This window comes from Lathyrus oleraceus, chromosome 4 (genome assembly GCF_024323335.1).
Source record: "Lathyrus oleraceus cultivar Zhongwan6 chromosome 4, CAAS_Psat_ZW6_1.0, whole genome shotgun sequence".
Taxonomy (NCBI): domain Eukaryota; kingdom Viridiplantae; phylum Streptophyta; class Magnoliopsida; order Fabales; family Fabaceae; genus Lathyrus; species Lathyrus oleraceus.
Window position 1 is genome coordinate 492,552,219 of NC_066582.1, and position 21,772 is coordinate 492,573,990.

The 21,772-nt window shown below is 33.0% G+C and overlaps 2 protein-coding genes and 1 long non-coding RNA gene across 6 annotated transcripts; 1 reads left to right on the forward strand and 2 right to left on the reverse strand.

Annotated features, from left to right (window-relative positions):
- The first annotated feature begins 7,085 nt into the window (after positions 1–7,085).
- On the forward strand, positions 7,086–9,081 carry LOC127076619 (2-alkenal reductase (NADP(+)-dependent)). Of its 4 annotated transcripts, none has more exons than XM_051018323.1 (5): positions 7,086–7,438; positions 7,578–7,677; positions 7,858–8,024; positions 8,249–8,331; positions 8,436–9,081. In XM_051018323.1, the coding sequence occupies exons 1-5, from the start codon at positions 7,283–7,285 to the stop codon at positions 8,812–8,814; spliced, it is 885 nt and encodes a 294-aa protein (XP_050874280.1). In that variant the 5' UTR covers positions 7,086–7,282; the 3' UTR covers positions 8,815–9,081. The 4 variants fall into 4 exon arrangements, with proteins under 4 accessions (XP_050874280.1, XP_050874281.1, XP_050874282.1 ...); XM_051018324.1 differs by having other exon boundaries at positions 7,352–7,497; XM_051018325.1 differs by having other exon boundaries at positions 7,389–7,438; positions 7,578–7,759.
- A 275-nt stretch (positions 9,082–9,356) lies between these two features.
- Positions 9,357–11,055, reverse strand: LOC127076622 (uncharacterized). The gene is made up of 4 exons (XM_051018328.1): positions 10,918–11,055; positions 10,765–10,839; positions 10,586–10,660; positions 9,357–10,132 (listed from the first exon to the last, which is right to left on the reverse strand). Exons 1-4 carry the CDS (start codon positions 10,987–10,989, stop codon positions 9,770–9,772), a joined length of 585 nt encoding a protein of 194 aa, XP_050874285.1. The 5' UTR covers positions 10,990–11,055; the 3' UTR covers positions 9,357–9,769.
- Positions 11,056–12,561: 1,506 nt separating this feature from the next.
- Positions 12,562–17,384, reverse strand: LOC127076625 (uncharacterized). The gene is made up of 2 exons (XR_007786846.1): positions 17,163–17,384; positions 12,562–12,859 (listed from the first exon to the last, which is right to left on the reverse strand). It is a non-coding gene; the product is annotated as an uncharacterized LOC127076625 (long non-coding RNA).
- Between the last annotated feature and the right edge of the window lie 4,388 nt (positions 17,385–21,772).

The following is a 21,772-nucleotide window of genomic DNA, read 5'->3' on the forward strand; positions in this document are numbered from 1 at the left end:
ACTGATCATGCCCATTCGTAAGGATCACTAAATGGAGAAATTTTTAAATTCCGTTGCGCCTTGGATGGCTATTCTCCAACACTCGCTTGATGGACTCGACCAAAGTCTGGACCGAGAAACTTAACCTAAAATCCTTGCATTAGGGTTTGGACTGAAGTCTTCCCCGAGAAACTCAACACCTCTCCTAAAGAACTTAGAATCCAGGGCTTATCTAAACGCCTTACTTCAGGGACTTAATTCCCCATCAGACAGGCTGAGCATATAATCTCGCTTGATGGACTTAGAATCTTATCAAACTAGCTCATCTAAACACCTCTCTTGAGAGACTTAGAGTCTCATTAGACATGATCAACATATAATCTCACCTAAGGGACTTGAAGTCTCCTCAAGAAGACCAAAGTCTGGCCTAAGAGACTTAGCCTAAGAGTCTTGCCTGAGGGTTTGGACCAAAATCTTTTCTGAGAGACCCAACATCTCGCCTGAAGGACAGAGAATATCAGGCTCATCTAAATTCCTTGCCTGAGTGACTTGGTTCCCATCAAACAGACTCAATGCATAATCTTGCCTGAAGGACTCAGAGTCACATCACATAGGCTCGTCTAAACTCCTTTTTTGAGGGACTTAGAATCTCCTCGAATGAGGTTCAACCTAGGGCCTCTCTTAAGGGACTTAACCAAAGTTCGGCCCGAAAGAATTAACTTGAAAGTCTTGCCCGAGGATCTCGACCGAAGTCCTTCCCAAGAGACTCGACGCCTCGCCTGAGGGACTTAGTGTTCCATCATATAGGGTCAATGTATTATCTCACTTAAAGGACTTAAATTTCCATCAAATAGGCTCATCTAAATGCCTTGTTTGAGGGGCTTAGAATCTCATCAGACAGACTCAACATATAATCTCTCCTTATGGACTTAAATTCTCCTCAAGAAGGATCCAACCTAAGATCTCACTTGAGGGACTGATGAGCAATTAAAGCACTTCACATTTTATCAAGCATATATGCTTAAGGGGCGTGTAGTGATATATTTATAAAGACCTGCCAAAGGCAAAGAAATTATGGTTGCCAGTAAGGGGTGAAACCATTCTACCACCCGCAATTGGGGGCAATCTTACCTTAAACTCCCCCTGCTTGCCCTATTGTGGGAAATATGGAAAAAGGCGTGTATCGATCAGAGAGAGTTCATAGTCAACATACTAAATTGTGTCTTCCTAGAAAATAAGGATTCAGCGGTTCACTACTGTGACTAAATGGACGGTTATCATTTCCGAAAAACCCTAATTCGAGGCCCACGAGGCTCTATAAATACATCATCCCTAGCATGAGAAAGAATAATTCAGATACATGCGAAATATCAGCAATAATATAGAGTTTTTCACCTCACAAAAGTTTGCTTTTTTCATAGCCAAAAATACCATTGAATAGGATTTGTCATCGTTATGAATAAACTCTAAACCACATAAAAAAAACTAAAGCATCTAGTCATCCCTATCAGCATAGGAGTGTCATATATTATATATCTTTTGACAAGTATAATGTTTTAGCTTACATGAAACACATCAGTCACCTCGTCCTAAATAAACTTTTTAATAATGTTTTAATTTTTTGTAACATCGGTCACCTCGTCCTAGAATTTTTTTTTAATCTTATAGGATAGACATTGTTTTAATTTTTTGTTGTTATATTGATTTAATATTCTCAATGTCTTCAATCGACTTGTGTCATTTATCTTTATTCAACCAAAAAAATTTATCATCTGAGTTATCCTTGATTTTGTTATATATTTTTATGGCACTTTAGTTAGATAAAATATTTAATCACTTTCTCAAATACATTTCCCATATGGGGAAAAAGAAAGAATAGTATTTAATGTAAATTGGAAATAATTTTCTTTGGTTAATTATTTAAAACTTTAAAATATATTTATATGTTACTCTAATGTAATTTAAGAGATTGCATTTGATGCTAATTTGGAAAAAATCATTGTCACATGGCGTTTTTTTTTACTTCAATTGTCTCATGGAGAGTCTGTTGGCTTGACTATCTTGACTATCTGTGATTTTTCATTTCTTAAAGAGTTAAAATATAGGAAAGATATAATGAATGAAGAAACAAGTAAACGATTTTATTGTATATGCTTTCTATTGAAAGATTCAAACATTTGTATTTGTATTTATATTTTCATACATTCTCTTTTGAATGATATTTGTAACACACTAAAATTTATTTGTTTATATGATTGTATATTCTCAAATGGTTAAGTGTTAACCAAATTCTTTGAGACGACAAAGAGGTCCACTAGGGTAACTTCTTTGTATTTGAAGAATCTAAGATAAATTTGAGATAAATCAAAAAATATCTAAATGATATTGTAATCAGTTAGATTATAGTGAAAATATCTCTATGTGAGAGGATTAATGTAACTCTGAGTTTTGAGGTAAACTAGAATAAATTCTCTCTATCAATTTCTCCCCTCTTATATCTTAGCATTTGACATTCATGTTTGACTTATGGTTTCTTTTAAAAATATAAGGATTTTTTTTAAAGTATGAACAGAATTCAAACTCATTTTCTTGTGTTTTTATGTCATTCAATTAATAAGTTACATCTCTTATATATTTAATATTTAGTACATTAATAATTAATATAAAATTACTCACTCATATTTGAATTAAGTCTAAGCCATAAGATTTATTTTAATTCTAGTGAGTCAAAAAAGAATTAAGTGACTTAAGTGCATTGAGATATTTGTTGGTGCACAGGAGGAAGAAGATTATATACTCTAAAAAGAATTAAGTGACTTATTTTTTAGGGATGAAGATTATGTACTCTAATAAGGGTATCGTCTTATGTCAAGAGATACCCATAATCAGCACTTATGTCAATGCACTTAAGCCATTAGATAACATATTGTTGATTGATCTAAGAAATATGACATATTTTTTAGGGAGGAAGGTCATGTACTCTAATAAGGGTATCAATTTGCATCATCTAAAGTATAAACTTGAGCTTTTGAAGAGATTTGAGCTAATGAATTGCAAGTATATGTACTCTCATATTATTTAGATGAGATAGCTAAGTTCAAGAAGGGATGAAGATTAAGTGACTTAAGTTCATTGATATATTACTAACAGGAAGTTGTTTAGATGAGATACCCTTATTAGAGTACATAATCTTTTATCTGATGCAAGAGATACCCTTGTTAGAGTACCTTTTTTTTAGTGTTGATTATGAGTCAAAAAATAATTAAGTGACTTAAGTGCATTGACATATTGCTAACAGGGAGTTGTTTAGATGAGATACCTTTATGCAAGATGATACCCTTATTAGAGTACATAATCTTTAGCTGATGTAAGAGATACCCTTATTAGAGTACCTTCTTGAACTTAGCTATCTCGTCTAAACAGCTCCTTGTTAGCAATATATCATCAACATAGAGACACACCATTATCATATTTCTATCAGATGTATGTTGAACATAAACACCATACTCCATCTCACATTTTTTGACTCCTTGAAGCTTAAAAAAATGAATCAATTTTCATATACCAAGCTCTATGAGCTTGTTTAAGCCCATATAAGGCTTTATGTAAATTGTACACCATCCATTTCTGATTCTTTTTCACAAATTTAGAAGGTTGTGACATGTATTCCACTTCTTGTAATGGACCATTCAGAAATGCATATTTCACATCCAGATGTATCAGAGGACAATTTCTATTAGCAGTTATGTCAATCACCAATTTGGTCGTTTCATGTCTAGCCACATGAGAAAACACCTAAAAGAAATTTAGTCCAGATTTCTGTAGAAATCCTCTAGCTACTAACCTTGCTTTGTGTTTTCCAATTGATCCATTTGGATTTAGTTTCACCTTGCAAACCCATCTGACGTTGATGGGTTTCTTATTCTTTGGAAGCTCAATCAACTCCCAAGTCTCATTTCTTTCTATAGACTCAACTTCTTCTTACATGGCCTTCATCCATACTTTCTTCTTGAGAGATTCTTTTGTACTTATTGGTTCAGAGTCTACCAACATGGCATACTGAATCACTTTCCCTTCAAAGTCTACCTCAGTATCCAGTAACATGTCAAACTCTGCAAATCTTCTTGGTATTTGTCTGATTCTTTGTGGTCTCTGAACTTGTTCATAATCTTTTTAAGATGCTGGAACAATATCAGATATTGGACTAGCTTCAGAGCCTGAACCATCTTCAGAGGTTGGACCATCATTAGAGGCATGATTACCACAAGAGTTTGGATCGTCATCAGAATCTAGATCTTAATCAAATTCACCTTCAGAGTCAGATTCTCTGTCAGACTCTTCTTCAACATCAGAGTCACTTCAGACTCTGACTCATCTTCAAACTCAAAATTTCCTTCAGAGGAAGATTCTCCTTCAAAATCTTAAAGGTCTTCATAAATTAACTCAGGCGTTGACACTACACCATAATTGAATTAAGACTTGTTCCAATCCTATGCTCCTGATTCTTTCACATTGACATCTTCACTGAATTCAACTTTTTTAGTGACATGACAGTAAAGCTTATAAGCAAATGTACTATAGCAACCTACAAGCACCATGACTCTACTTATGTCATCCAACTTCCTCTTTTAGCATCTGGGACATGTTTATAATAAACAGAACCGAACACCTTCCAGTCCACTTCTCCAAAGGAACAATTTCCTTCAGCTTCTTAGTTAGACACATGTTTAGCACATATGTTGCAGTGGCAACAACTTCTCCCCACAAGGTGTGAGGGAGATTTTTCTCCTTCATCATACTCCTAGTCATATCAAGTAAAGTTATATTTCTTCGTTCATCAAGACCATTATGCTGAGGAGTGTATGGAGCAGTAACCTAGTGCTCAATTCCATTCTCCTCACAGAACCTTATGAACTCTGTAGAGTTATACTCACCTCCACATCATTTCTGATAATTTTCAACTTATGACCACTTTGTTTTTCAGTCTTCACCTTGAACTTCTGAAACTCACCAAACACCTCATGCTTAAACTTGATCTGTGTTACACATTCTTTTGAAATCATCTACAAATGACACAAAGTACCTGTTTCCTCCAAGTGAAGGTACTTCAAATTGTCCACATACATCAGAATGCACTACTCTCAAAGCATATGTTTCTCTTTGAGCTACTTCTGATGCAAATGACAATCTAGGTTGTTTACCCTTCATGAATATCTCACATGACTTCTTAGGCTTCACAATTTTAGGAATACCATGTACCAGCTTCTTACAACTCAAATGTCATAAGCTTCTGAAGTTCAGATGCCTTAATCTCTTGTGCCACGACTCACTATCACCTTCAGTATCTTCTGCACTAAGGCACTTAGTTTCAGCTATTTCCATATTCATCTTAAATGTTTTGTTGCTTCCCTGTTCAGACTGCATAATCAGCTTCTGATCAGAATCATACAACTTCAAGAGATTCTTCTTCCTAATAATTGAGAAATATTTCTCAATTAGCTGACCTACACTCATCAGATTTCTCTTCATGCCAGAAACATTCCAAACATTCTTGATCAGAACAGTTTTGTCATTTTTCACTTTGACCTTGACATTTCTCATTCCTTCAGCATTCAGATACTTATCATCAATATGCCTGATTTTTGTCCTCTTTCTAGAGTCAAAATTAATCATTCATTATTTGTTTACAGTTAGATCATTTTCGCAGTCAATGTCAATATACCATCAGTCTATCAAATATCCACCATCATACTCAAATGTCATCAATAGCATAGGTTCATCATCAGACTCTCATCTGGCTATGTTTTCTTTTTCTGATTTCCTTTCCTTGTTTGACCAACAGTCAGCAGCAAAGTGACCAAACTTATTACAGCAGTAACATTGAACCTTCTTCTTGTCAAACTTCTCATTTCCCTTTTGATGTTTCTTCTCATCAGAGTTAGAGACTTCTGACTTCTGATAACCACCACCATGTCTCTTCTTGGTCTACCAAGATTGCTTCTGATTCTTCTTACTAGAAGATGCCTTCGGAGTCTGCTCTATTTCTCTTTCGGAGATTCTCTTTGTCATACGCAAGTCTTGTGCCTCTAGACTGCTTTGCAGCTCTTCAATTCTCATGATGCTCAGATCCTTAGAATGTTCAATTGCTATAATAATATAATCAAACTGATGAGTAAGTGATCTCGGTATCTTTTCAATTATTACTTGTTCAGAAAGAGTCTTTCCACAAGATTTCATCTCATTTGTGATCAGAATTACTCTAGAGATATAATCTGGTACCTTATCATTGTTCTCAATGTTGAGATTCTCATACTTCTTACATAGAGGCTGGAATTTCATCTTCTTCACTAATACATCATCGTCGTAGCACGCTACCAGTGTGTCCCACGCAGCCTTCGTCGCTGTCGAATCAACGATCTTCTCAAACACATTCACATCCACACACCGATGGATGTATAACAGAGCTTTCTGATCTTTCTTCCTCAACTCTCTATATGTGTTCCTTTTTGCCTCAATTACATCCGCTACAATCACGCATAACTGTGATTGACGAGATCAAGAACATCTTGAGTGCCAAACAACACCCGCATCTGAATCGTCCACCAATTTCAGTTTTTCCATCAAATACTGGAAGTTTCGTATTTAAGCTACTGTTTCCACCGTTCATCGTCATTCTTGTGCAAGAAATCACTCAGACCTCACCAAACACTTGTGTTTCTCAATTCCTTAGAATCAAGAAATGTGATTCTATTACGATTCCGATCGTAAGTTCAACGCGAATTCAAGAAACGAAATCAATCACACGCATCTCACGTTCACTCGTGTTTCCCTGGGAGTTTCCTGTGGATCTGAACCATGCTCTGATACCAATTGTTGGTGCACAAGAGAAAGAAGGGAAAGATGATGAAGATGGAAGAGAGATAAAAGAGAGAAAAAAGTTTCTAACAAATTTTTTGAAATTTTGTTATGAATCAAATTCTATTACAAACTAAAACCACGTTTGATTTATATACTAGTCAGAGCAAAATGCAAATTCAAATACAAACTAAATTAAACTTAAATGTAAATTGAAATGAATTATTACTAATAATATTATCATGTTACTACTTTCTACCATTCATTCATTCCTTGAACTTTTCAACATGATGATCTCACTTTTTTAGTTATGCTTAACTTACCCTCCATATTCATCACTTTTCTATTGTAAACTGAATGAACTGAAATAATTCCAAACATGGCACAAGTGAGGAACAAGCAAGTGATTCTGAAGGACTATGTGTCTGGTTTTCCTAAAGAATAAGACATGAACATAGTTGACAGTACCATTACTCTCAAGCTTCCAGAAGGTTCCAGCGATGTTCTTCTCAAAAATCTCTACTTGTCTTGTGATCCATACATGCGGAATCTCATGAACAAAACACAAGGAACTCCTAGTCCTTTTTCCTACACCCCTCAGTCGGTAAAGTTAATGCTTTTGCGGATAACCCTTTTGAGTATATGTCAAATTTGATCATAAAAGTAGGTTTTTTATGTGTAAATTATAATCTTCATGGATCAACTTGTTTGATAGTTTGTGATGATCTATTGAGTAATTACAGGTAATAGCAGGTTTTGGGGTGTCTAAAGTCCTTGAATCTGGAAATCCTGATTACAAGGAAGGTGATTTAGTGTGGGGATTCTCTAAATGGGAAGAGAACAGTTTAGTCCCTTCAACTCAAATACTTTTCAAAATTGAGCACACTGATGTTCCACTATCCTACTACACCGGAATTCTCGATATGTATTCAACAATTTCAATTTATATTGATGTTGGTCGCGTAGTTTTCTGTCATTCTGTTGTTCTTTTTTGACATATGTTGTGTTTTTCTCTGAGAGCAGGTATGCCAGGAATAACTGCTTATGGAGGTTTCTTTGAATTAGGCACTCCTAAGAAAGGAGAGAATGTCTTTGTTTCGGCTGCATCTGGTGCAGTTGAACAACTTGTCGGACAATTCGCTAAATTGCATGGTTGTTATGTCGTTGGAAGTGCTGGAAGTAAGGAGAAGGTACTATTGTAATAGTTTGAGTTTTATGTTATTTCATGAATCACCATCACATACGCGAGTTAGGTAGTTGAACTAGTTTGACGAAAAAGAAAGTATTAACATAACATCTAATATGCGAACAATTTTTTCTATCTACAAAAATGAATGTAAAATCACGATCACTTATTCCTTGCTACGAGGAGTTTCTTTTAGTCAATTTGATTGAATGCATGTCTTACAATCAGGTGGATATGTTGAAGAACAAATTTGGATTTGATGAAGGTTTCAATTACAAGGAAGAGCCTGACCTCAATGCAGTTTTGAAAAGGTTTGTATTCAGTATTTAGGAGTTTGGTAATAGAAAGTTTTAGGTGTTACTTGTTGTGCTTTGAGTAGTGATTATTGACTAATGTATGGCAATATACAAATCAGGTACTTTCCTGAAGGCATTGGTATTTACTTTGAGAATGTTGGAGGAAAGACACTTGATGCTGTACTATTGAATATGAGAGTTCATGACCGCATACCTGCATGTGGAATGATTTCACAGTATAATCTTACTCAACCTGAAGGTGTAACGAATTTGGCACATATCATATATAAGCGGATTCGAATGGAAGGTTTTAACAGTGCTGATTTCTTTCACCTATATCCGAAATTCTTGGAGTTTGTCCTCCCTCATATTAGAGAGGAGAAAATTGTGTATATGGAAGATATAGCTGAGGGTCTTGAGAATGGTCCTGCAACTTTGGTTGGCCTTTTTAGTGGTCGCAATGTTGGTAAACAAGTGCTTGTTGTTGCTCGCGAATAAGAAGCATCTGCTTTTTCTATGTTTTCTTATCTTATCAGTTTTTGTTCTGAACTTTTATAGAAAATTAGCTATCTTTGTACCACCTTTGCAGACACCATTTTCATATATGTATGAGCATATGATGATATTGTGTTCCTAATGGTGCATAATGCATTGAGTTGTGTAATGTATTAGAGTTATGCATAAGAATAAAAGCAATTGCTTGCTTTTGTACATTGTCATTTAAACAATTTTTAGATTGGATCAATCTAAATTAAATTATTCCTACTTTTCAATGTTTTACTATATGCTAGTGTGATTTATCTGGATATTTTCTTTTACACGTAACAATTTATGTTTTTTCATGTGTACACATGTTAGAGGTAAAAAACATGAACATCTATTCATGTAACTTTGGTGCTTTTATAATTTAAATCTTTTGAAGACGAAGTCTAGAACTGAGCTGTGATCATATTGACAATATTTGATTCACAGTTTTATCCTTTCCTTCAAATCGACATACTAATACAATTGAAGTTCTAAACAACTTTGGTTGATGAAGATGATGCACAAAATATTTAAGTAAGCAAATAATGATAAAGCAACAATGTTATTACATTAATTATCACGGATGCCTATGGATGTTCTTGTGCTACGGTACAAACCAAAACATTTCCATCTATACCTTGGGATTGGAGAACCACATTTAGTGAAAGATGGTCAACATAAACATTAAATACCAAACAACTTGATACTGCAAATCAAATGTATAAATTTGTAAGTTGCAAAAATGAGATGCAATAAACAATGTATTGCCAATTTGGGGTATTGTTTATGAAAACTAGCATCTGACATAACAAATATACTGAGACCCAGTGGATAAGGCGCGTCCAACTACAACTATTTAACACACGATACTAATCAGCATACTGCCATGCGGACTGGGTAGGTCATGTGCAATTGGCAAACAGATGCCCTAGCTCTGCATTTCTTGGCCTGGAAAACCTTGCGGAGGTGGCATTGATGGAGGTCGAGCGCCAAGGGGAGCTGGAGGTGTAAGAGGTGGCATTGCACCGGGTACAGGTCTGGGACCATTTGCAGACATAGGAGGTGGTGGAGGCATTGATCCTGACATTGGAGGTGGAGGGGCTCGAGGAGGATTTCCCAAAGGTGCGCCAGGAGGCAGCCCTTGGGGAGGAGGTGGTGGTGGTAATGGAGCTTGTGATGCTGGGGGCATTGGCCTTGGAGGAACACCGGGTGATGTGGTGCCATTGGGAGTAGATGCAGGTGGTTGTGGTTTGGTTACCTCTGGTGGTTTGATTTTAAAATACAGCTGCAGCTGCACACATAGCAACAGTTCTGGAGTCAGTAGCTGCTAGTGGAAATAAAATATCAACAATGCATGCATGTCACAACCAAAAGGAACAAAGAGAATTCATGAAAGGATGGAATTCCACAATTAACTGCTAGCTTGAATCATTAGTTTGCACAAGGGAAAACAATTAAAATGCAAAGATTTTGATATAACCGGCCAAACTATGATGTCTAGAGATTAAGTGCGTTTTAGTTAGCATATTTTGATATCAAGAAAAAAAATTCATCAAAAGATGTTTTATCTACAAAAAAGTTCTTCAAGAACACAGTGAGCATTCTTTTTCTTTTGAAAAGTTTTTGGTTTTGCTTGGATGATACATATGCATGAATTATTAACTTTCACAATCACACAACATATGTACACTTGGATGGACAAACTTTTACATCATGGATATTTAAGAGGATTAAATGTACCGACCGTAAACATCTTGGAATCTGGGTCCCAATGCGAGAAAAACTTTGGCGTGGACTTGTCAATCTCTGTGCTAGGGACCTGAAAATGTAGATTAATAAGTACAAACAAATAAACTTCCACAGCTCAACAAACGTATTCGAGGACTTAGACACGATAAATAATAAACTAGAGAAATTATTTACCTTGAAAGAAATTGTTTCATATGGTTCAGCTGCAAACAAGAGATACTGATATCTTTTATCAAATGGTTGCACCCTCTATCACACAAAAACGGAAATGTTAAAAGATGGCCTACATGCAACAAATAATTTGACAACTTTGCCTTAACAGTTTACCTGCTCATAGGAGGACATAAATCGATGCCTAGGCTTTGCAAGGTCTTCAATCTCAGGATACTCAATCTGCATCAATAGAAATTTTCAAAGAAATTATATTACTATCAATCTATCATATATAACAATGTTAGAACAATTCAATGTTGAGAAAGTCACGAGGAGAAGTTTTTTGACATCAATAACCACCGCCACCACAATCTTTTTGCACATAGTCGGGCTAAGCAGCATCATGATCATAATGTCATATAATGAACTGTGTTCAAAGACTAACCATTTAGAATCAACCAATATGCAACTTCATCTAATTTTTGTATGATCCTTCATCTAATTTACTCTCCACACTAATGTTTCTACGAGTCTTCTCCCCACATACCCAAATAAACCAACCAATATACAACTCCACCATCTTTTCCACAACAGTGTTGCCCTGATTTTCTACCTAACAGTTTTACTCCTATCATAACATTCTTTATACCCTAATACCCACAAGAAGAAGTGTAATTGATAACAACCACCATCACCACCAGACTCTTCTCTCGCTGAGTCGTATACATGGAATAAGCAACATCATCATATCATAATGTCATATCATAAATAAATTGTGCCTAATTACAAACCATTTCAATCCAAATCCCTCTTAATAGTGTGACCTAAGTATACCTGGTGTCCCTGCTTGTTCCTAAATCTTTTTTTTTGTCAGAGTTCCTATATCTCACTTTTTTGATTGAGTTAGTCCCTAATATTAGAAGTCTGTTAAAAATTATTGAGATGTTTACCGGTGCTGACGTGGAAATGAATTTATATGTTCTTTTGTTTAATAAATTACAAACGTGGAATCCTTAGTGGTGGAGGTTAAAAGGGAGGACTAAATTCAAAAATGTATTTTCCAAATTCTTCATCTTCTTCATCTCTTCAAATCATATTTTGAAAATTCTTCCTCATCAGACTGCATTAGTGTTAAGGTTGTTGCACATTCATCCATGGCAACATCATCAGTAGCTTTACTCGGAGTCTCAAAACCCAATTTGTGGTTGCAATAGAGCAATGAGGATGTTTATGTCAAATTCAATTAAAAATCCTAAACGACGATTATGGAAATGTTCAAATTCGGGTGTGTCAAGTTGCAAGCGATTCATATGGGATGATGAACTAGAATGCAACATATGAAATGAATCCAAAAATTCAGTCGGTTGCACTTGTGCAGAGGTAGTGTATGAATTAGGTTGCATTATTAAAGACCTTGAAGCTAAGAAAAAAGATAAGATGAAATTGAAGTTGGAAAACTAAAGGAAGAATGCCAATTTGTTTAAGCTTTTGTTGATTGTATCTTGGTGTCTGTTCTTTGCTTACCAGTCATAGTAGCGAGAATGATATTCATGGTGTTTGTATTTTGTTTTCTGTTTTAGTCCCTAGAAGATGCATAATTGTCTAATGTTGTTTCTGTAATGTTTAATATTGATTGAATAAGAACATTTGAAATTAATAATATATGTCCCTTTATGTTTGTGGCATTTTGGTTTTCATCCATGTTTCATAATGATTTGTTTATATTTCATCACTGTTTCATAATGATTTGTTTTGATGTCATCCCCATATATTTGTGATTAGTTTGCATAATACTATAGTATATATAGGCAATATAGATAACACAATGATGGTTCATGTCTTAAAATAACATAAAGTTAATAGGCATACAAATGTCTCAAAATACAAAAATACACACCATAATAAAGTATCAAACTATAACAAAATACACCATGACATAACCATAATAAAGTACATCATGACAGGACCATAACAAAATGCTTAATTTCTACACATCCATAGGTTGTGATGAACCACTTCCTTCTCCTTTGAGATTTTTGCATTTAAGGACCTTTGTCCTATCACTTTTCCTTAACTCCATTTTTCTTGGAACTTTTGGTTTGATTGGCTTCTTCTTCTACAAAAAAAAAAAAGAATATTAGAGATGCAACAGGAACAACACATCCATAGGTTTAAGTCATTATCAAATGGTTTAATAAACTCAATTGATTTTACAACTCTAAGAGTAGTAGAAACAGGTGTAATAGGTACTTCATCAATTGTTGGAACAGGTGCAAGCAATATACAGTCTTGTGCATAAAATGTTATATCAAAGTTAGTCTGTGAAGATGTAACCAATGCACTATGAGCTGATGTAACATGTATACTCTGAGTTGATGTATCAAGTATACGTTGAGCTGTTGTAACAGTTTATGCAAGGTTTGGTTGAGTCTGAGTTGCCTCAAATGCTGTTGTAAGATTTGCAACAAACATTTCTAACTCAGGTCAATTTTACTTTGGGGTTCATTTATCACTGGTTGTTGTTATGATCCTGTATGTTCTTATTTGTATTGTATCAGTCTTGTTGTCTTGACATTGGTTAGATGTCTTTAAATATATTTTTACCTCCATTGCTTCCTCAACCTTTGCCCCGAAGACTGTTGGTAGTCTTTAAATATCTTTTTTTTTTGTTCAATTTTACTTCCTCACCTTTGTAATTTGTCTCTTACTGGAAAGAGACATGTATCTTTGGTGGTAGACAACATCATAACTATCCTAATTTCTTTATAAAAAATAATATACACTACTCTTAATTACGATTATTTTAGTTCCAAATTATAAGCCCTTCTAAAAAATTGAAATTATAAGTTTTTTTAATAAATTTATTAAAACAATAGTAGGGTTTTTGTGGTGTCTTGGACTTCTTGTTGGTCTGGCTTGCAGTAGCTTCACTTCCCTCTTGTTGACTGTAGTCCCTGTGGCTAGTGTTCTTATCGGGTTCTATAAAATTAGTTGGAGTTATATATACTAGTAGGGGTTATGACCCTAGTAGGGTTTATATATAATAGTAGGGGTTATATATAACTAGTAGGGGTTATATATAATTAGTAAGGTTATGAGTCTAGTAGGGGTTATATATAATTAGTAAGGTTATGAGTCTAGTAGGGGTTATATATAATTAGTAAGGTTATGAGTCTAGTAGGGGTTATTACTCTAGTAGGGATTATGACTATAAAACCGGCTTGTAACTTGTAAGGTTAGGATTGCCCACACTTCATAAAGGTTAGGACTACCCAAGCATCATAAGAGAACATAGCAAGATTAATTTCAGGACATGTTATAATTTATATTACTATCACGCGATACATGTATAGTAATAGACGTAAAGATTAAAAATATCAAGAATGAAAGATTAAAAATAAAATAACTGAAACAAACAAAAACAAGCACACAAAAGAAAGCAAAGAGGTGAAGATTGGGGCATACATCAAAGTATCATCTTGTAAGGATTTTAGATCAATTATACACAAAACAAAGAGTATACAAGTGAACAAGATGTTAAATTCTAAGATATACATAAAAGCTTAGTTGTCAATCTTTGGCAGATGCATAAGAGCTCCGACCAGACACATCTGCGTTTAAGCGGCTGGATTCAACCTCTAAACTGGTCGCGGCTGCGTCAGTTACATGTTCAGGAGATACGTTGAAGTTATGGTTGGTTGTGTCAGAGTTGTTGACTTCAGTGCCAAGGTTGTCGTTTGAGATAGGATTTGCAGTGGGATTATTCTTTCGATGATGAAATAGCTCTCGGGCTTTTCTAACCAAAACCAACGCACATAACCAGATAAACAAAGATATCAAACCTTGATTTTTTGAAAGAAAATTTGAGAAGTATGTGAATCCCAAGATCGACAGAAGAATTATGTTAGTTTCTATTTTGTGGTTATTCGCCGGTTCTGCAAGAGCGGCAATTAAAATTAACACTGAAAAAACCCGTGTAAAACTGCAACAGACTCGGAATAAAATGTCTTGTAGCTGTTGTTGCTCTCAATTGTGTCGTGTATGGATGGTTGAAATTGAACTCCAACTACCATACCCAATACTAAAAGGTACTGAATAGCATAAATGGTGATAGTCTTCCGTCGTTCGGTATTGGCAGCATGGGGAAGAGTTAGGGGGATTTCCGATGGGAGCATTTTCAATGAAAGTTGTCATTTGGTTGAAACATCGGATACTGGTGAAATGATGATTCTCAATGAGGATTTTGTGATTCAAATGGTTAACTCTATAATGTAGTTGTATGGCATAAGTGTTTCAGTTATAAACTGAATCAGTTAGAGTAACTAACTGTTTTGATTACAATATTAGGAAAGTCTCTTACTAAATTTTGATTGGGCTCACTACTTGCTTGCTGGACCAAAAAATGATCCGCCCAAAAAATATCCCTTATTTGATTGGGCTCACTACTTCCATTGCTTCCTCAACCTTTGCCCGGAAGAGTGTTGGTAGTCAACATCAAAACTATTCTAAATTCTTTATAAAATATAATATACACTACTCTTAATTTCAACTTCTATTATCACAAGTACTAAATCAGTAAATAAACTCGAACAAGTCAATCCAAAAAGGCGTAAATTCTTTTACGATAAGCAATTATCGAATAAGCACTTAATTAAGTTGATGAAGAAAACTTACTTGTGCAGACTTGATAGGTAAGTCTTCTAACGGATTCACTGTCATCATGGTCGTGGTGGATAGATTATCCAAATATAGTCATTTTGCACCCTTGAAGGCTGACTTCAATAGCTTTAAAGTGGCTGAAGCGTTTTTGCATAATATTGTGCGTTTGCACGGATTTCCGAGAAGCCTTGTGTCGGATCGTGATAAAGTTTTCACAAGCTCTTTCTGGAAACATCTATTCAAACTCAGCGGGACTACGTTGGCTATGAGCTCCGCCTATCACCCTCAGTCCGACGGACAACCCGAAGCTGTTAACAAGTGCCTGGAACTATATTTACGTTGTTTTGCAGGGCAAGTTCCACACAAATGGTCCAAGCTACTGGATTGGGCGGAGTACTGGTACAATTCTTCTTTTCACTGCAGTATTGGTATGACACCCTTCAAGGCGGTGTATGGCAGAGAACCCCCTATATTACTGAAGTACGACACGGCAGCTGATAGTCCACCATCATTGCAAACGCTGTTAGCAGAGCGCGACGCTACTCTCCAATTGCTTCGGGAGAATTTGAATCGGGCCCAACAGGTTATGAAGAAGAATGCTGATAAAAAACGCAGAGATGTGGAGTTCAAATTGGGAGATATGGTCCTGATCAAGCTACAGCCAGAATTTGGTGGCTCTGCATCACAATCAAAAACTGGGTCTCCGCTACTTTGGACCTTTTCCTATCATTGATAAGATAGGTACTGTGGTTTACAAGGTTCTATTGCCACCTACTGCCAAAATTCATCCAGTATTTCATGTAGCTAACCTGAAGCCTTGCAAAGCAGACCACAATACTCAGTATTTTCCCTTACCATTCCTCACTACTGAAACAGGACCAGTGCTGATTCCAGAGGACATCATAGATGAACGTGACCACGGACAAGAAAGACAACAAATTCTAATTAAATGGCAGGATCTTCCAGCATCGGCAGCAACGTGGGAAGGACGGTAGGAGTTCGCTGCGAGCTATCCCAACTTTAACCTTGAGGACAAGGTTAATTTTAATGGAGGGAGTATTGTTATGAAAGGGGGCCAGGAGAATATTGGAGTAACAGAATCACATGTGGAGCAAGGACACGTGGCTAATGATCCACACATCAAGGAGCTAAGGCGAGGATTGGGAGTCAGGTGTCCTAACAGAAAATATTCTGAAGGATACGTTAAATAAGGAAATGATTGACAGTGAGTGGGGGAATTGGTTGAGAGAAATCAGAATCTTTCCTCCCTCTGAGCTAGTCAGCTTTCTCGTTTTCATTATACTTGAAACCTTAAATTCCATAGGAGCTTTATGATTCAATTTTCTTATTTGTACCGCTACATTGAAATATCAGTGCAAAGTATCCTTTTCATTGCTTATTTTTTATGTGTTGTAAGTTGAACCATAACATGCTCCTTCAACAATCTCTTGGAATCATACTCTCTGATCTTCTTGCGTGCCATTTCTTCTTAATCTATTTCACCAACCAACAAACTCAATTATCAAATAATTCTTTCAATTTAAGAGCTTATTCATCCTTACAACTACAAAACATGCAATAAACTCAAACATAAAATCTCACTCAGAAATTCAACCCAGTATAATTTATTTATTAAAAAAAAAACATTTCAAATTAGCTTCAAGGGACTTCAAAATTAAGATCAAAATAGAAGCTTTAAGATTCAGCAAACTGAAAAGAGTAAATTGAAACATGAAAGAAAGTGAAGATCTAGGAATTACCGAAAGAGGATAAGGCGGAAGGGATGGGTCGTTGGATCTAACGAACAGATGAACGAAGATCTGGGTTTGTGTGATGGCTATATTAATAGTTGAAATTTTTTATTTATTTTTTTACTATTAAATGAAAAAAAAACAAGGTAAATGAAAATGTTGAGGTTGTTGGGTTGGTGAGTTATAGAAGAAGATGGTACCTAAGTATCACCTTATTTTCAACTTTCAACAATTACCTGTATTGGGTCTCATGTTTTTCTTTTCTTTTCTTTTTCTTTGTAAAAAGAAAAGTTAGATAATTTTAATGTAAGAAAATTAGTTAATTGATATATTTTCTTTTTGTGATTATCTAACAATCTAACAATAATAGTCTGATTCATTTCCTAATAATGTATTTTTTTTACTTTCCATCTTTCCCTTTTCTAACTCATTTTTCTATATATAAAGGCTTGTAAGTATATACTACAATTAAGGTAGGGTGTACATTTTAACCGATTTAGTAAAACTGTTCCGTAAATTTCAGTGTACCAATTTAAAAGATTCAAATCATCACAAATGGACACAGTCCATATTTTTAAATTTAGATTTAAATGGCCTATTGATCTCAGTAAGTTAGCGTGTTTTTGAATTTAGTTCCTAATTTTTTTTTTGTCAGAGTCCCTATATCTTACTTTCTTGATTGAGTTAGTCCCTAATGTTAGAAGTCTGTTAAAAAATATTGAGATGTCTAACGGTGTTGGCGTGGAAATGAATTTATATGTTCTTTTGTTTAATAAATTACAAACGTGGAATACTTAGTGGAGGGGGTTAAAAGGGAGGACTAAATTAAAAAAAATGTATTTTGAAATTTCTTCATCTTCTTCATCTCTTCAAATCATATTTTGCAAATTCTTCCACTTCAGACTGCATTAGTGTTAAGGTTGTTGCACATTCATCCATGGCAACATCATCAGTAGCTTTCCTCGGAGTCTCAAAATTCAGTTTGGGGTCGCAATAGAGCAATGAGGATGTTCATGTAAAATTCAATTGAAAACCCTTAACGACGATTATGAAAATGTTAAAATTTGGGTGTGTCAAGTTGCAAGCTATTCATATGGGATGACGAACTAGAATGCAACATATCAAATGAATCCAAAAATTCAACTGGTTGCACTTGTACAGAGGTAGTGTATGAATTAGGTTGCATTATTAAAGACCTTGAAGCTAAGAAAATAGATAAGATGAAATTGAAGTTGGAAAACTAAAGGAAGAATGCCAATTTGTTTAAGCTTTTGTTGATTGTATCTTGGTGTCTGTTCTTTGCTTACCAGTCATAGTAGCGAGAATAATATTCATGGCGTTTGTATTTTGTTTTTTCTTTTAGTCCCTAGAAGATGGATAATTGTCTAATTTTGTTTATGTAATGTTTAATATTGATTGGATAAGAACCTTTGAAATTAATAATGTATGTTCCTCTATGTTTGTGGCATTTAGGTTTTCATCCATGTTTCATAATGATTTGTTTATATTTCATCCCTGTTTCATAATGATTTGTTTGCATGTCATTCCTATATGTTTGTGATTTGTTTGCATAATACTATAGTACATTTATGCATGTAGGTAACACACTGGTGGTTCATGTCTTAAAATAACATAAAGTTAATAGGCATACAAATATCTCAAAATACAAAAATACACACATAATAAAGTATCAAACTACAACAAAATACACCATGACATAACCATAACAAAATACATCATGACAGTACCATAACAAAATGCTTAATTTTTACACATCCATAGGTTGTGATGGACCACTTCCTTCTCCTTTGAGTTTTTTTGCATTTAAGGATCTTTGTCCTATCACTTCTCCTTAACTCCATTTTTTTTGAAACTTTTGCTTTGATTGACTTCTTCTTCTACAAAAAAAATAGTATATTAGAGATGCAACATGTACAACACATCCATAGGTTCAAGTCATTATCAAATAGTTTAATAAACTCAATTGATTTTAGAACTCTAAGAGTAGTAGAAACAGGTGTAGCAAGTACTTCATCAATAGTTGAAACAGGTGCAAACAATATATAGTCTTGTGCATAAAATGTTATATCAGAGGCAATCTATGAAAATGTAACAGATGCACTATGATCTGATGTAACATGTGCACTTTGAGTTGATGTAACAAGTACATGTTGAGGTGTTGTAACATTTTATGCAATGTTTGGTTGAGTCTGAGTTGCCTCAAATGCTGCTGCAAGATTTGCAACAAGCATTTCTAACTCAGGATCAATTTTAGTTTGGGGTTCATTTATCACTGGTTGTTGTTATGATCCTGCAAGTTTTGATTGGTATTGTATCAACCTTGTTGTCTTGACATTGGTTAGATGTCTTTAAATATATTTTTACCTTTATTGCTTCCTCAACCTTTACCCCGAAGAGTGTTGGTAGTCTTTAAATATCTTTTTTTTTGTTCAATTTTACTTCCTCAACCTTTGTAATTTGTTTCTTACCGGAAAGACACATGTATATTTGGTGGCAGACAACATCATAACTATCCCTAACTCTTTATAAAAAATAATATACACAATTCTTAATTATGATCATTTAAATTCCAAATTATAAGCCCTTCTAAAAAACTGAAATTTTAAGTTTTTTTTAATAAATTTATTAAAATAATAGTTAACTTTTATTACTATTTATTACTATTGTGACTTTTAATTCTTTTGCATTATTGTTTTCACGTTTTATAAAATGATACATACTTTTTTTATATAGAAAGAATTATATTTATTAATTTTGAAAAATTACCTAAAATGATTTTTAATTTAAAAACTGATCTTTTTTATTCAATAGTAATTATTTCACACAATAATAATACTAATAGTTAAATTATACTAATACTAATAATCGTATATTATTTTTGGATAGCTGTAAACATATTATTTCTAAATTAATAGATTGAATCATTACACTATTAAAAAATATATTTAACTAGAAACAATATTTAAACCAATGTATTTATTTAGTAGTAAAGTAGTGTTATGTTATTCTTACTTACGTTTTCATAAAATACTCGATCTTACTTACATTATTTTATTTAAATAATCATTTTAAATTTTATTATTAATTTATGTTATATAATTTAATTGTTAAAAAAGAAAAACAATTAAAATATAATATTTATGATAAGTAAAATTAAATTGAAATTTATCAATAATTGTTAAAATTTGAAGTAGGAATAAACGTTAAGTATTAAAAATAATATTGCATTTTTTTGTAATGGTTAATGTACTCTAATAAACTTTTTAGGGGTGAAAGTTATATATATATATATATATATATTATATTATATATATATATATATATATATATATATATATATATCTATATATATATAATATATATATATTATAGATATATATATATATATATATATATATAATATATATATATATTATATATATATATCCTCTATATATATATATATATATATATATATATATATATCTATATATATATCCTCTATATATATATAGATTATATATATATATATATATATATATATATATATATATATATCTATATATATATATATATATATATATATATATATATATATCCATCTATATATATATATATATATATATATATATATATATATATATATATATATATTATCTATATATATATATATATATATATATATATATATATATATCTATATATATATATAGATGATATATATATCCATCTATAATATATATATATATATAGATGGATATATATATCCATCTATATATATATATATATTATATATATATATATATATATCTATAATATATAGATGGATATATCTATCCATCATATATATATATATATATATATAGATGGATATATATATCCATCTATATATATATAATCTAATATATATATATCTATATATATATATATATATATAATATATAATATTCTATATATATATATATATATATATATATATATATATATATATATATAATATATATATATATATATATATCTCCATCTATATATCTATATCTATATATATATCTATATATATATATTATATATATATCTATATATATATATTCTATATCTAATAATATATATATCTATAATATATATATATATATATATATAATATATATATATATATATATATATCTCGATATATATATATATATATATATATATATATATATATATTATCGATATATATATAGATGGATAGATATATATATATATCGATCTGGATGGATGGAGATAGATAGATAGATAGATAGATAGATAGATAGATAAATAGATAGATAGATAGATAGATAGATAGATAGATAGATAGATAGATAGATAGATAGATAGATAGATAGATAGATAGATAGATATGGTCTCATGCATGGTTGGCAAGTTATGGTCCATTCATTTTCCAAAAATGCCTATAATCAAAGTGGCATAACTTTCACATGGAATGTCCAAAATGGATGATCTTTTTATGAGCAAACTCCATTTCACATGTACTTTCATGGTGCATAATCAAAATTCATCAAAAATGGTCAATACAAAAGGTCAATTTTCAAGTGCAACAATTAAAATCCAAGGGCAAAATGGTCAAATTTGAGAAA

What these genes read in the sequence shown, in the direction of transcription:
- LOC127076619 (XM_051018323.1), top strand. Translation starts at nt 7,283, where the DNA reads ATGAACATAGTTGACAGTACCATTACTCTCAAGCTTCCAGAAGGTTCC. An exon ending in TTTCCTACACCCCTCAGTCG is followed by an intron (nt 7,439 to 7,577) that starts GTAAAGTTAATG and finishes GAGTAATTACAG; the next exon opens with GTAATAGCAGGTTTTGGGGT. An exon ending in GTGCTGGAAGTAAGGAGAAG is followed by an intron (nt 8,025 to 8,248) that starts GTACTATTGTAA and finishes TCTTACAATCAG; the next exon opens with GTGGATATGTTGAAGAACAA.
- LOC127076622 (XM_051018328.1), bottom strand. Translation starts at nt 10,989, where the DNA reads ATGCAGATTGAGTATCCTGAGATTGAAGACCTTGCAAAGCCTAGGCAT. An exon ending in TTATGTCCTCCTATGAGCAG is followed by an intron (nt 10,840 to 10,917) that starts GTAAACTGTTAA and finishes TTTGTGTGATAG; the next exon opens with AGGGTGCAACCATTTGATAA. An exon ending in CAGATTCCAAGATGTTTACG is followed by an intron (nt 10,133 to 10,585) that starts GTCGGTACATTT and finishes CTATGTGTGCAG; the next exon opens with CTGCAGCTGTATTTTAAAAT.